The sequence below is a fragment of the Geotrypetes seraphini genome, chromosome 9 (assembly GCF_902459505.1).
Source record: "Geotrypetes seraphini chromosome 9, aGeoSer1.1, whole genome shotgun sequence".
Lineage (NCBI taxonomy): Eukaryota > Metazoa > Chordata > Amphibia > Gymnophiona > Dermophiidae > Geotrypetes > Geotrypetes seraphini.
Genome location: NC_047092.1, coordinates 185857339 through 185869577, shown reverse-complemented (window position 1 = coordinate 185869577; position 12239 = coordinate 185857339). Strand labels below are relative to the sequence as shown.

Genomic DNA, 12239 nt, shown 5'->3' with positions numbered 1-12239 from the left:
TTCAACATGGCCATTCGAGTGCGGCTGCGCTGAATCGCCCCATTCCGTTTTGACAATTTATCCCTAAATGTTTAAACTTCTGGTGAAGGGTTTGGACTTTATAAAACAGACCCGAATAGGGTGCTAGACAGCCTTGGCTTCCCTTAGGGCCACGCACATGTGATGCCGCTGTGGTACTGCTGTCTTCCTCGCTTCCTTTCCTTGTTTTCTAATCTTCAGTATCTCACCCAAACCCTCTTCCCACTCTCTGGAATTTGCCGTCTAGGGTTGCCACATTTTCTCTTAAAAAAAAACACAAAAAAACGAGGATGCCTGGCCCCACCATGTTCCACCCCCAGCCCCGCTCCCAGCCTAACCGCCCGTCTCTTTCCCCGAGGGCCTCCACGCAAGTGCAGACATCGATGCGATGATGTCATGCACCCCAAGCTTGGGGGACTTCCAAAACCCGGACAAACCGCTGGGTTTTGAAAATCCCTCTGGGCACCCGGACAGTCCTTTAAAAAGAGGCCAGGTCTGGTTTTCACAGGACGTCTGGTACCCCTACATCTGACTTGCCTAAGAACACCATAAATCTGTCCCTCTTCACATGTAAAACGTGCCAAAAAACACTTGTGAGCTTCCACTTCCTGTGGGATCATTTTCCCTTAGACGCCCACCTGCACCCAAGGCAGGCGCTAATGAACCGACCATGCACCAGAGACAGGACGCATCTGGTCCCCTTAAGCTCCAGAGGTGCCTTTCTACACTGCTCCACTTTCGTGGTCTCATTTGGTAACAGGTCAATGGAGATAAAGATGACGTGTCAGCAAGCTTCAGCCCGTCCTCATCAGCTTGGGGTTGGGGGAGGGGGGGTATGGGCGTACCTGTCACAGGTGCAGCTGGTCAGGAAGGAGAGCAGGTTATACACGACGTAAGTGAAAATCACAGCACTGATTGTTCCTCTGGGGATGGAATAGCTTGGATTCTTCAGGTCCCCTGAAGAAAAAAAAAATAAAAATTGGCTGAGCCACAAAAGCAGTGTCTCTACAAATGTATTATCTCACATATAGAGAGGTATTTGTTTTGTACATCAAGAGGGGTTGGGAATAAACCAGTGGCAACAGGACTAACAGCTAAGGGTCAGCCACACTCCTGGAGCCTGGCGAGAGAGCGACCCTTCCCACCTCTGGAGCCCTAGGTGTCCGAGGAGCAAGCACATGAAGACACGAGTCTGGCTGGATTAGATGAGGTTACGGGGCTGAATGATCCTGGATAGATCACAAGTGACAGCCACTGACTTTATTCCCCTGCATGTTGCTTAAATGAATCGATACATCAGCTTTTCTCTACAGCTGGTTTTCTGCAAATTGTTTTCCACACAGCAAAACAAAACTTTGGCCCTGCCCCAAGCTTCTGTCCCGGGCTCTGTGATTCGCACTCTCCTTGCTGGGTTCAAGCATTCGCTTGCATTTTTCGTCAATTTTCAATTTCCTGGAAGAGAGCGCATCTGAATTAAGGCAAGCAAAAGTCCCAGCACGATACAGGTGCGGACGTCTCGGGGAGCAGCATCACAGCTGTGATTGAGACAAACAAAACCAAGAAATAAAGAAACTGCAGCGGCCATACATCAGTGGACAGAAAATAGATTTCACAAGCCCTCACTTTTCCGCCTTACCAGCTCCCAATATTACTGAATTTTATGCTTCTTAGACTTTGGTTAACCCTTTAGTAGGCAGGAAGCCTGAGCCATGCTTTGGAAAGATACCACACACAGGTCTACTCTACACTCTAGACCCTCCTCGAGGGCCGCAATCCAGTCGGGTTTTCATGATTTCCCCAATGAAAATGCATGAGATCTATTTGCATGCACTGCTTTCATTGTATGCTAATAGATTTCGTGCATATTCATTGGAGAAATCCTGAAAACCAGACTGGATTGCGGCCCTCGAGGAGGGACTTTGACACCCCTTCTCTAGGCATACAGACTATTGACACTGGGTGATGCCTGAGGGGCTCGCTGTGCCCAGATGCAGCTGGCATAGCTAAGAATCAGCTTAACCAAAGCCCTAAACAAATTAACTCCATTCTCATGTCATAAATATTAACACAGAAAGGGATCATGATGGCAGATTGAGACTAGTGCTGCCCGATTTACCGTTTTGATTTGATTCACATCGGCAAATCGATTCATTGTCCGAGAAAATCAGACTCACCGATTCATCGACCCCCTCCCCCCCCACCACCCTGGTGAGACCCGACATACCTCTGAGGCCTTGTAAAACAGCAGTGGCAGCAGCAGCGCTTTGAACAGGCTGCTTTGCGGCTTTCCCTGCCAGGGCCTTCCCTCTGATGCCATCATTGGTGATGCGGCAGGGGGAAGGCCGCGAAGCAGCCTGTTCAGAGCGCTGTCACCGCTGCTGTTATAGGAAGCCTTGGAGGTATGTCAGGTTTCACGGTGCAAGGATCAGTGGGTGCTGCTGCTCAGGGGGAGGGGAGGGAAGGAAAGATGCTGCACATGGGGAGGGTGGGGGAGGAAGAATTGTTGTGGTCGAGGAGAAGAAGGGAGAGATGAAGCAAAGAGGTAGAAAGGGGTGAAAGGGAGAAATGTTTCATATGGAGGAGGGGAGAGAGACATGCATGGAGAAGAGAGAGGGTGGAAGGCAGGGAGAGATGGTGCATGGGGAGAGAGAAAGAAATGTTGCACATGATAATGGAGGGGAGGAAGGGCGAGGTGCTGCATGGAGGGGAAGAGAGAGGTTTGACCCAGGGCACAAGGCAGGGAAACAGAGAGATGGCATTACTTATAACATTCTATTAGTAGTTTTTAAAATTCATTCTACAGATACTCCGTTATTTCTTAGTAAATTCTTAACAACTTCTACTCCCTCTTGTGCGCTTAGATCTCTTAATCAGAACCATCATTTAGAGAGAGATTTCTAGATTCGATAAGCAATTTTATTGTCTCTGTTTAGGGTTCCGAATTATGGAATCTGCTTCCTCATAATCTTAGACTTCAAACCTCTCTTAACATTTTCAAGAAAGAGCTAAAAACCTTTTCGTTCACTGATGCCTTTTCATAAATAACAAACATCCTGCCAAACCTTTACTTATCATTTAGTGCCCCAGCAGGGACAAACAGTTTGTCCTTTTGTATCATCCTTCCCTTTGGCTTTCCGATCATAAATTGTAGTTCCTCCCCTCTACCCATTTGTGTTTTGTAAAGTTTTTAACAATTTTTATTTTATACAATGTAAATTGTAAGTCACTTAGATTTGCGGGGTATCAAAAAATAATAAACGAAGCTTAGACAGTGGGAAAGAAACAAATTGTGGATATGACAGTGGAAGGTAGAAAACAAATATAATTGTATTTTCTATTTTGTGATTACAATATGTCAGATTTGAAATGGGTTTCCTGCCAGAACTGGTGTTAAGACAGCGAGTGTGAGCCAGGACCTAACAGAGAGAGAAAAAGTATTTTTTATATTATTTACACCACAGCACCGGCGTGGGGTTGGAGAGGGCAAAGGGGGGGGGGGGGTGTGGAAAGACTACAAAATAAACCTGCCAGGAGGACGTTTGAATAAAAACACCCAATTGGGCAGGAAAAGTGAATCGAATCAAATAATCAATTCAATAGGCTGAATCAAATCGAAATCATTTTCCCTGAATCGGGCAGCACTAATTGAGACTCTGTCTATAGCCCATCCAGACTGCCCAGCCTATATAATCTCCCTCAGCGACCGTCTGGGCTTGTCCCATGGCTTCTTCCATTCAGATACAACCCTCGGGTTCATCACGCTCCACCGCCAATGGGAAGCTTTCTATGCATCCACCATGCTTTCCATAAAGAAATATTTCCGGATTACTCCCGAGCCTATCGATCCCTTTACGTCTTGTTCCAGTGCTTCCTCTCAACTTAGAGAGACCTGCCTTCTGGAGCAGTGGGTCCCAAACCCCAGCCACACAGCTTTTCAGCATTCGTGAGAGATTTGCATGCAGTGGAGGATGGGCCTCTAATGAATCCTCATTGTGGATGTCCTGAAAACCTCCAGGACCTGGTTTGACAATCACTGCCTTGGAAGTATTTTTTTATTTTTTTTTTTTTTAAATCCTTAATAATTTTAAAATATAAATAGTGCAATACAATGAATTTCAACATAAACAAATAAAGAAACTTTTATGCAAATAATTCAAAGAACACTCATTTTCTCCCCCCTCCCCCCTTAACTAATAAAAGTAGATATACATTTATAATTTCCATACAATAAATAAAATAGGAATAACAAACAATAATACATTTCCCACCACCCTCCCTCCCACCCTGGATGTGTAAGGTACATGACATCTCTTGTGATGCCAATGGGCTCCACCCCATGTTAAATACTTTATTATAACCTAAAATTTCAGCGTTCTTTCTTTCATATTTATAACTAGAACACAAGTTTGCCCACCTAAGTCGATCCTAACATTTCCAATTGCGTGTTATCATTTTGGAGGTATTTAAATGTCTATCGTACCGCTCTCCTCATCTGTATTTCTTCTAAAGTATACATATAGAGAAGTTTAAGTCTGCCCTATGCATTTTATGATCTCCAGAATGTACACAGTCTCCCTTCATATTCGTGGGGGTTAGGGGCACAGCTCCCTCGCGAATATTAAAAATCATGAATAACCTTAGGGCCCCCCATCCTGACCCCTTCCTGCCTCCCAGTCCCATTCACAACTTACCTTTCAAGCCCTGGTGGTCTAGCGGTGAAGCGGGGCAGGAGCGATCTTCCTATGCTCCTGCCCCGGGGTGATCCACTATCAAAAAATGGCTACTTCAGTCTCGTGAGACCACAGGAACTCACTAGACTGACACAAGAACATGAGGCAGTCATTTTTGATAATGGGTAAGCTTCACCGCTAGACCACCAGAGTGTTTAAGGTAAGCTGTTGAAGGGTCCGGGAGACTCTCCAATAACTGAATTTGTGAATCCTAAACCTGCCATTAGGTAGGGGGAGTGTACTCTAAATGAGGTCTCGCTGCCTTTTTCCTTCTGCCTGTTCCTCTCCCTATGCGCCCATGTATCCGTCTGGCTTTTACCATCATCGCCTTTCCTACCTCTTTGGCCACTTTATGATCATCAGATAGGACCACCCCAAGTCCTGCTCTTCTTTCAAGCACAGAAGTACTTCGCCCCCTGGCCCTTATGGTTTTACAACCCAAATTCAAGACTCTGCATTTTTTTTAATATCATTAAGCTGTCAAGCAATAATGGAAACTACAGCGTCCAAAAATATACTTCAGAGGCCTTGTTTTCTGCTTTAGGAGCTCCCAAGCTCTTGATCATCCTCCAGCTTTCATAGACCCCTCCTCAGCATCTATTAGATTTAGAACTATCTAACCTTTGTAACCTAACAGGGGTCCAAAAAGATCCACCCAACAAGAAAAACCAAGTCTGTCTCATAGATGCTGAAGTTGTACATCTCATTCTCCAAATCCAAATTCGTGGCCACAGAATCAGCCACAGAAAAATGTTGACAAGAGCTGGTACAGGGACCACCAATCCCTGAGGTACATAATTTTAGACACCCTTTCCTCAGAGCAAACTCCATCTCACACCTTCCACTTAACCAGGGTCTGACCCAGTCAGTCACTTAAAGGCCTGTACTGGGAGCAGAACTGCGCCAAAGGCCTTCACTTAGCAGGTGGTGGAACTAATTGGTTCAGGGCATCTATGCTAAACAAACTTGAAACGTATTGCTCTGAGCTAAACAGGGCACTGATGTCTTCTGATGTAGAAAGAACTTGGGAGAGCAGAGGTGAACATTACCTGACATGTTAGAGCCAGCCATTATACCAGTACAGCCATTGAACATCACAGCAAAGACTGTAGAAAAAGTCACCATCTTTCCAGTGGTATAATCCACCGTGTAGTCAGCTGTAAAGTGGAAGGAAAAAAAAAAAAAAAGATTTAATGAACGTTACAGGGCTTCAAAGAAAGTTTGGATAGGTTCCTAGAGGATAAGGGGATTGAGGGGTACAGATAGGAGTTGAGGTAGGTTATAGAAATAGTCAGGGACCATTACAGAGGTGATGGGCCTGGAGGGCTGCCGCGAGAGCGGACCGCTGGGCGGGATGGACCTCTGGTCTGACCCAGCGGAGGCGAATTCTTATGTTCTTATGTTCTATGATGTACTTAACAGATTCAGGGAAACCCAACCAGGACTTGTTCCTGTCCTAGAGTACAAAATGAAGACCCCTGACCTTAACAGTTCAATGAAACACTCCCTTATTTGGCAGATGACCTACTAGGGTTCGAGTTCGGGTCAGTTTTCAACATGGCAGCAGCAGGCCAGAAATAAGTGGGTGCATTAGGGCTTGGGTTGGGTTGGGGGGGAGGAAGGTTCCAGGTGCCCCAAGGGCCTCCTTCTCTTTTTTTTATTGGTGAGAAGGGCTTTGGGGTCACTGGACCACCAAGTATATGGAGGACCCTTCATGTGGGGTGGCAGTGGAAGGGAGCTTCTCCATCGAGACAAATTCCTCTTCATGGTATTTTTTTCTTGACTTTACCAATGAAAAACATGTGTCAAGTCTAACCCACATTTTTACCACCCCTCAGATACCCTGTCTGTTAGTGTGAATTTTTTAATTTCTCACATACATCAGCATTCCATTAGCTTGATGCTCTGGGCAATAACATGCATTTTTTAAATGTGATTAAATAAAAACCTAGACTAACATGCTGTGTGGCATTTTAGTCACATCAGGGCCAAAGCCCCATAAAAAGGCTGCCAGTTATCAGAGATTAATACAGCACCCAATTTATCCACATTGCCAAATAAGTCACTAATCTAGTTTATTCCTAGCAAGAAAGATCATCACAAAAAATCTGTTCGACACAATGGAGAGAAATAAGAACATAAGACTAGCCTTACTGGGTCAGACCAAAGGTCCATCAAGCCCGGTAGCCTGTTCTCACGGTGGCCAATCCAGGTCCCTAGTACCTGGCCAAACCCCAAGGAGTAGCAACATTCCCTTCAGAATCCTAAAGAATAGCAAGATTCCGGAATCTCCAAAGAGTAACAACATTCCGTGGTACTGATCCAGGGAAAGCAATGGCTTCCCCCATGTCTTTCTCAATACCAGACTATGGACTTTTCCTCCAGGAAATTGTCCAAACCTTTCTTAAAACCATCTAATAAAGCCTCCCACCAACAGCCCTGCGCACCTCATTCACCTTGTGATGGAGGCAAAAATGTCATCTAAACAGGGGACAGAAGTGAATATCCACAGACGGGGAGGCAAGGCAACATTCAAGGAAGTCTGCTCCACAGTGAGCAGTGGAGTTGCGAGGGAGGTTGGTGCCTAGCATCACTGCGCCGTGCAACCCTCATTCTTCCCCACTGATTAAATGCCCCACCCCCATGGGCCTCTGAAAATGTTCACTGGTGCACGTGGCATCTTCCACCTGCTGCTCATGCCGGCTTCGTCTCTCTTCTGACATCAAATCCTGGTCCTGCAACCAGGAAGTGATGTCAAAAGAACATTTAAAAGGTATATGGGGGAGGAGGGCAGAAAGAAGGTGAGGCACCAGTACCCCCGCAAAGCTGGCACCTGGGGCTGCTAAATCTAGGTACTTACCTGATAAAGGCACTAAAGTTCTGCTCCTATTCTGTCTGATTTCCACCTCCAGTGCTTGAATTTCCAACAAAGTTCCCAAAGGCTTTTTTAAAATAAAGAAATCATAGGCGGCTGCCTATCAAGTTTCAAGTTTATTTATAGCTTGATATACCGACCATCACAAGTATGTGGTCGGGTAACAATAACAGAAATTTAAAAATATTAAAATATTTAAAATTGCTTCAGAAAATAATAAATTGAAATAAAAATAGCAGGGATTGAGGCCAAGACAAGGACATAATTAAGACGGGTAGGAGACGAGAGAGGAAAGGGGGAGAGAGAGATTTTAATTACGTTGTGTAAATAAAAAAAACAATAAAAGGAAGGAAAGAGGGGGAAAGGGGGGATGTCGCTCCCTGAAAGCGTTTCTCTGTTGATTAATTTTTGTTTTCCCTTTTTCGGGTTCTCAATTGGAATTTTGATAGGCGTCTTGGAACAGAAATGTTTTAAGGTGTGTTTTAAACTTGTTTAGAGAATTTTCAGAGCGGAGATGTGGTGGCATTGCATTCCAAAGCGAAGGCGCGACTGCGGAAAAAATGCTGTTTCTGGTGTGGTATAAGTCCATTGGGGACTTTGCGTTAGAAATTCAAGCGCTGGAGGTGGAAACCAGGCAGCACAGGAAGACTTTAGTTGCAGCGTTTAAAAGATACACATCTGCCTTTGAGCTGATGTACTTTTCTGCACCTCCTTTCCCTGCGTATTTTTAAGAAGGTGCATAGGTTACAGGTGGATCACTTAGACCTTTTTGTCTTTCCTTCCTCGAAGGCCACGGAAAGGACATGGAGGGAAAAGAGAGAGTACGCGGCATGCGCCAGTATTACTGCCTCTCTCTCCAGCTGTTATGGTTTGTCATGGCACAGAAGGTGTTAAATTTCATTTCCCTGACCCGAATAACATCGTCTGGAGGTCAGGAAAAAATTAAATTAGCCGAGTCCAAAGGGAGACGGTGGCATTAAGTGGAAAACTCTGCCAATCACTCTCTCTACAGATAGATGGAGAGAGCGACGTCTTGTCAACGCTCTGCAGCAGTGGCGGACAGGAGAGAGAACGAGGGAGGAGAGAATCGGGACAGAAAAAGACAAAAGAAAGACTCAACATAAACATTCCACCCGGCAACCAAAGCAAGACAGAAGGAGAGAAAATAAAGAGAAGGAAAGACTCGTGGCTGGAAAGCTTAAAATAGAAGAGAAAACGGATGGAAACAGATGCAAGATGGAAAGAAGAGACAAGACCAAAAAGGATGTTTCTATCAGGAACAGTTAAATGTTCGAGCAAAATTCTCTGTTTAGAGTTTCATGGGGGTTATTTTCATTGTTATGCCCCCACACCCATTTCCTATATCCAGCTTGCTCCAGAATTATTCCTCCCCGTCCTGAGTTTATATTTTCCTATTGCTCGTGGGTGGGGTAAGAAACAAAAAGAAAAAGGACAGTGGGAAGAAGAGGGGCAACAGAAGCAGTGAGACCGGGGGGGGGGTAGGATGAGGGCACAGGCATAACAAAAGGAAGGGGGGGGCAAAGTGTAGGGTTACCAGATTTCTTGAAGAAAAAAAAAAAAAAAGAGAGGACAGGTGGCCCCGCCCTATTCCAGCCCCACCCCCACACAACCCTTGTATCTTCTCCTTCTCTAAATCTCGGCCACATCTGGAGGGCCTCCACGCATGCGCGATGTGACGCTATGTAGTCACATGCATGCGATGTCATCATGTCGCATCCACGCATACTCGGAGACTCTCCAGACACGGTCCTGACCTCGGGGCCTTCCAAAATCCAGACAAACTGTCCAGTTTTGAAAATCCATCCGGACGTCTGGTAACCCTAACACAGAGAAGGCGGTGGCGTAGCCTGCTTGGATTCCTTACGTTTCAGGTTGTTCTCCAGGGTTGAAAATTTGAAGCCAGTGAATGAGCCGTTGAGGAGTCTGGTGGTATTGTCTTCAGCGATGATGAGAGACACAGCCTTCTTCTTCATGGCAAAAAAGCTAATGAAGATGCTTCCAAGTACTACGACAACGATGAGGAAAATGAGGAAGGTGGCCTTGGAGTAGACACTGGTCCCAACCAAACAGACCAGCAGGCAGAAGAGAAGCAGGATGGTGCCATAGAGAAACTCATACCAATAGCTGCGAGGAAGCGCTTGGACTGCAGTACCCATGGATTGACCTGTAGAAAGGGCATGGAGAGGTCGTCAATGCCTGGACTAACTCAACCAGCCATGACAGCCATGACAGGATCAAAGTGTGAATGACATTGTTTAATGGTTCAGCAATGGTTCCCAACACTGTCAGACACCCCCAGGACAGGGAGTATATCTGGAAAACTAGTTGCCCAAACTCCAGCTGAACTAGTGCCATTAAAAAGAATAGCTACTACTAATGGGAGCCAGACAGAAAAAGTACAGTGACATTTGAGCGCAGGAGAACTGGGCGCTACCGCTTTGAGGCCTTCCCTGACTACACTTAGAACTGCTTGCGTTCCCGTTGGAGGGGGGTTGGGGAGAACCCCCCAGTACACGGAAAACTCCCATTCTTTTTGCTGTTCGGGATTTTTCAGTGTAGTGGGGGGGGGGGTCCCCCCACTCTCAACGGGAGCGCGAGGACTTCTAAGTGTGGTAGGGGGTTTCTCCCCCTTAGAGCGCAAAAGGGAAGGCCTCAAAGTGGCGGAAACGGCAGCACGCATTTGTTCTGTGCTTAAACGTCGGCACGCCATTGTCTTCCGCAGTTTTGACACGTCGCCCTCAAACCCAGCCAGTAACGGGCACAAACGCCCCAGGGTACCTGCATGTTTAGCTTTTTCCATGGGCCTCTCCGTGTGTGTGTGTGCAATGCTTATGCGAAACCTAATCTGTGGCTCATTGAACCACGTTGGCATTTAAAACTCTCAGCCTGGTCAATTGCAATCACTAGAATCTCTCTGTAATCTCTGATAAAGTGTTTCAGAAGCTGGGCTGCCGAGAACTTTATTTGTTCTTTTCACATTCATTTCCTTCTTGACAATGGGGTGGTTTTTTTTTTCTCCTCTCTCCATTTATTTTCCTTTTTATAAAAATAAAAGGCCTTGGCCATTCTTCAAGATTATTCCTCTCTGACACTGATACAACAGCACTTTCACTGGATCAGAGCTGCAAATAAGTGACCGGAACTGAACATGGCATCTCAGAAAGAACGAGCACCGGGGTATTGCGTCCCAGAGACTTCACATCTTACAGTGGCAACTGCCTTGGTCTCTCCTTTGAAAGGAGGTGTGATGGAGGCAATCCCAGTGCTTGCCATGTCTATGGAGAAACAGTGTCTCGCCCTGCAACACACCACTCCCTACCCCGTTCACAGCTCTGCTAATACACCTCACTCCTGCCACTGCAGCCCTGATTGCCGCACAGAGTTGTCTGTGATATTGTATCACATTTCCAGGTAAAATCATTTGAAAAGAATGGGCTGCCCTTTACTTTAGGAATTTTTTTTTGGATCATTTAATTGACGGAAGTGAAGGAGCCAAAACCTACCGTATGTTGAGACTAAAAGTGCCAAAACTTTACAATTTCATAAGCTAAGGAAGTAACTTAGAGGTTAGACTTAGAGCCTCAGGATCTAGGTTCAAGACCAGCTTGAACTTCTAAAAATACGTAAGTTTTTCTGCCACAGACCTCCCTTAGCTGAAGTGTTCCCTCAAATTAATTTTTATTAAGACTATCAGCACAGGTCCGTGGGATTAAAACCCACAACAACTGCAGCAGTGGAAAGAGGGGGTAAAATGCGGACCTCGCGGACACAAAATCAGAAATCACAGCTGTCAAAAACCAAAGGAGGAAGATTTTTAAGGAGGTGCGGTTGAGATCCACATTTTACCCAGTAAGGCTATTCTAATGTTCATTTAGTAATGGGAAAACACAATAGAGGGATCGCTTCGAACTGAAGAGACTGACAGAACAAAAAAGAAACAGCCCAAGGTCGGCAGAGTGACAGCCCGAAAAACACCAAAAAAACAAAACAAAAGAAAAGACGCTCGAGGGCAGAAAGAACTGAAGACCAGAGACAGAAGAGAGCCTGTAGGACCCAAAGAAAGGGAGAGGGGTAATCAGTGAAAAGAGCGAGAGAGTCCACTAACTGTGCGATTGATACCTTATCCCAAAATCACTGCCGTCAGAATTTGCACATTAGAAGAGTCATTTAAAATAAACATTTAAAAAATTATGCAAAGTGGGTCAGAATATAATAAATCACACTAACATGCCAATAATGGAATGGCGAGATAAAAAACATTATACAATGTCTTTTTACAAAGAAAATAAAGGGTTGGAGGGGGGAACAAAAGGAACAATCTGTTTACCAAGAGATACTTCAGTGAGAGAAGCGTCGCTCACTCAGAAAAGTTCAGGATACGCACTAACTCCAAATTTGCTTCCATTTTCCAACAGCACTTAAGTTTTCCATTGGCCTACCATTTAAGCTGGATTTTTCCAGTCTACCACCAAGGTCAACTTGGCCACATTCAGCAAGTGTCCAAGAAATCCAGGTATATCCCTGTTAAATAGAAATATTCCAGGGTCCTAAGCTAATTTCAGTCCTTCAATCCAAAGGACCTAAAATCAAATACT

The 12239-nt window shown here is 45.4% G+C and overlaps 1 protein-coding gene across 2 annotated transcripts in view; it reads right to left on the bottom strand.

The window, feature by feature from the left end:
• LOC117367244 (solute carrier family 12 member 9-like) overlaps positions 1-12239 on the bottom strand; it is a 154406-nt gene that overhangs the window by 118248 nt on the left and 23919 nt on the right. The window contains exons 4-6 of one of the 2 annotated variants that reach the window (XM_033959668.1): positions 9509-9808; positions 5798-5905; positions 864-975 (exon numbers count right to left, since the gene is read on the bottom strand). In XM_033959668.1, coding sequence (XP_033815559.1) covers positions 864-975; positions 5798-5905; positions 9509-9808 — 520 coding nt within the window. The remainder of the gene's footprint in view (positions 1-863; positions 976-5797; positions 5906-9508; positions 9809-12239) is intronic. The other variant, XM_033959669.1, reaches the window with a different exon arrangement.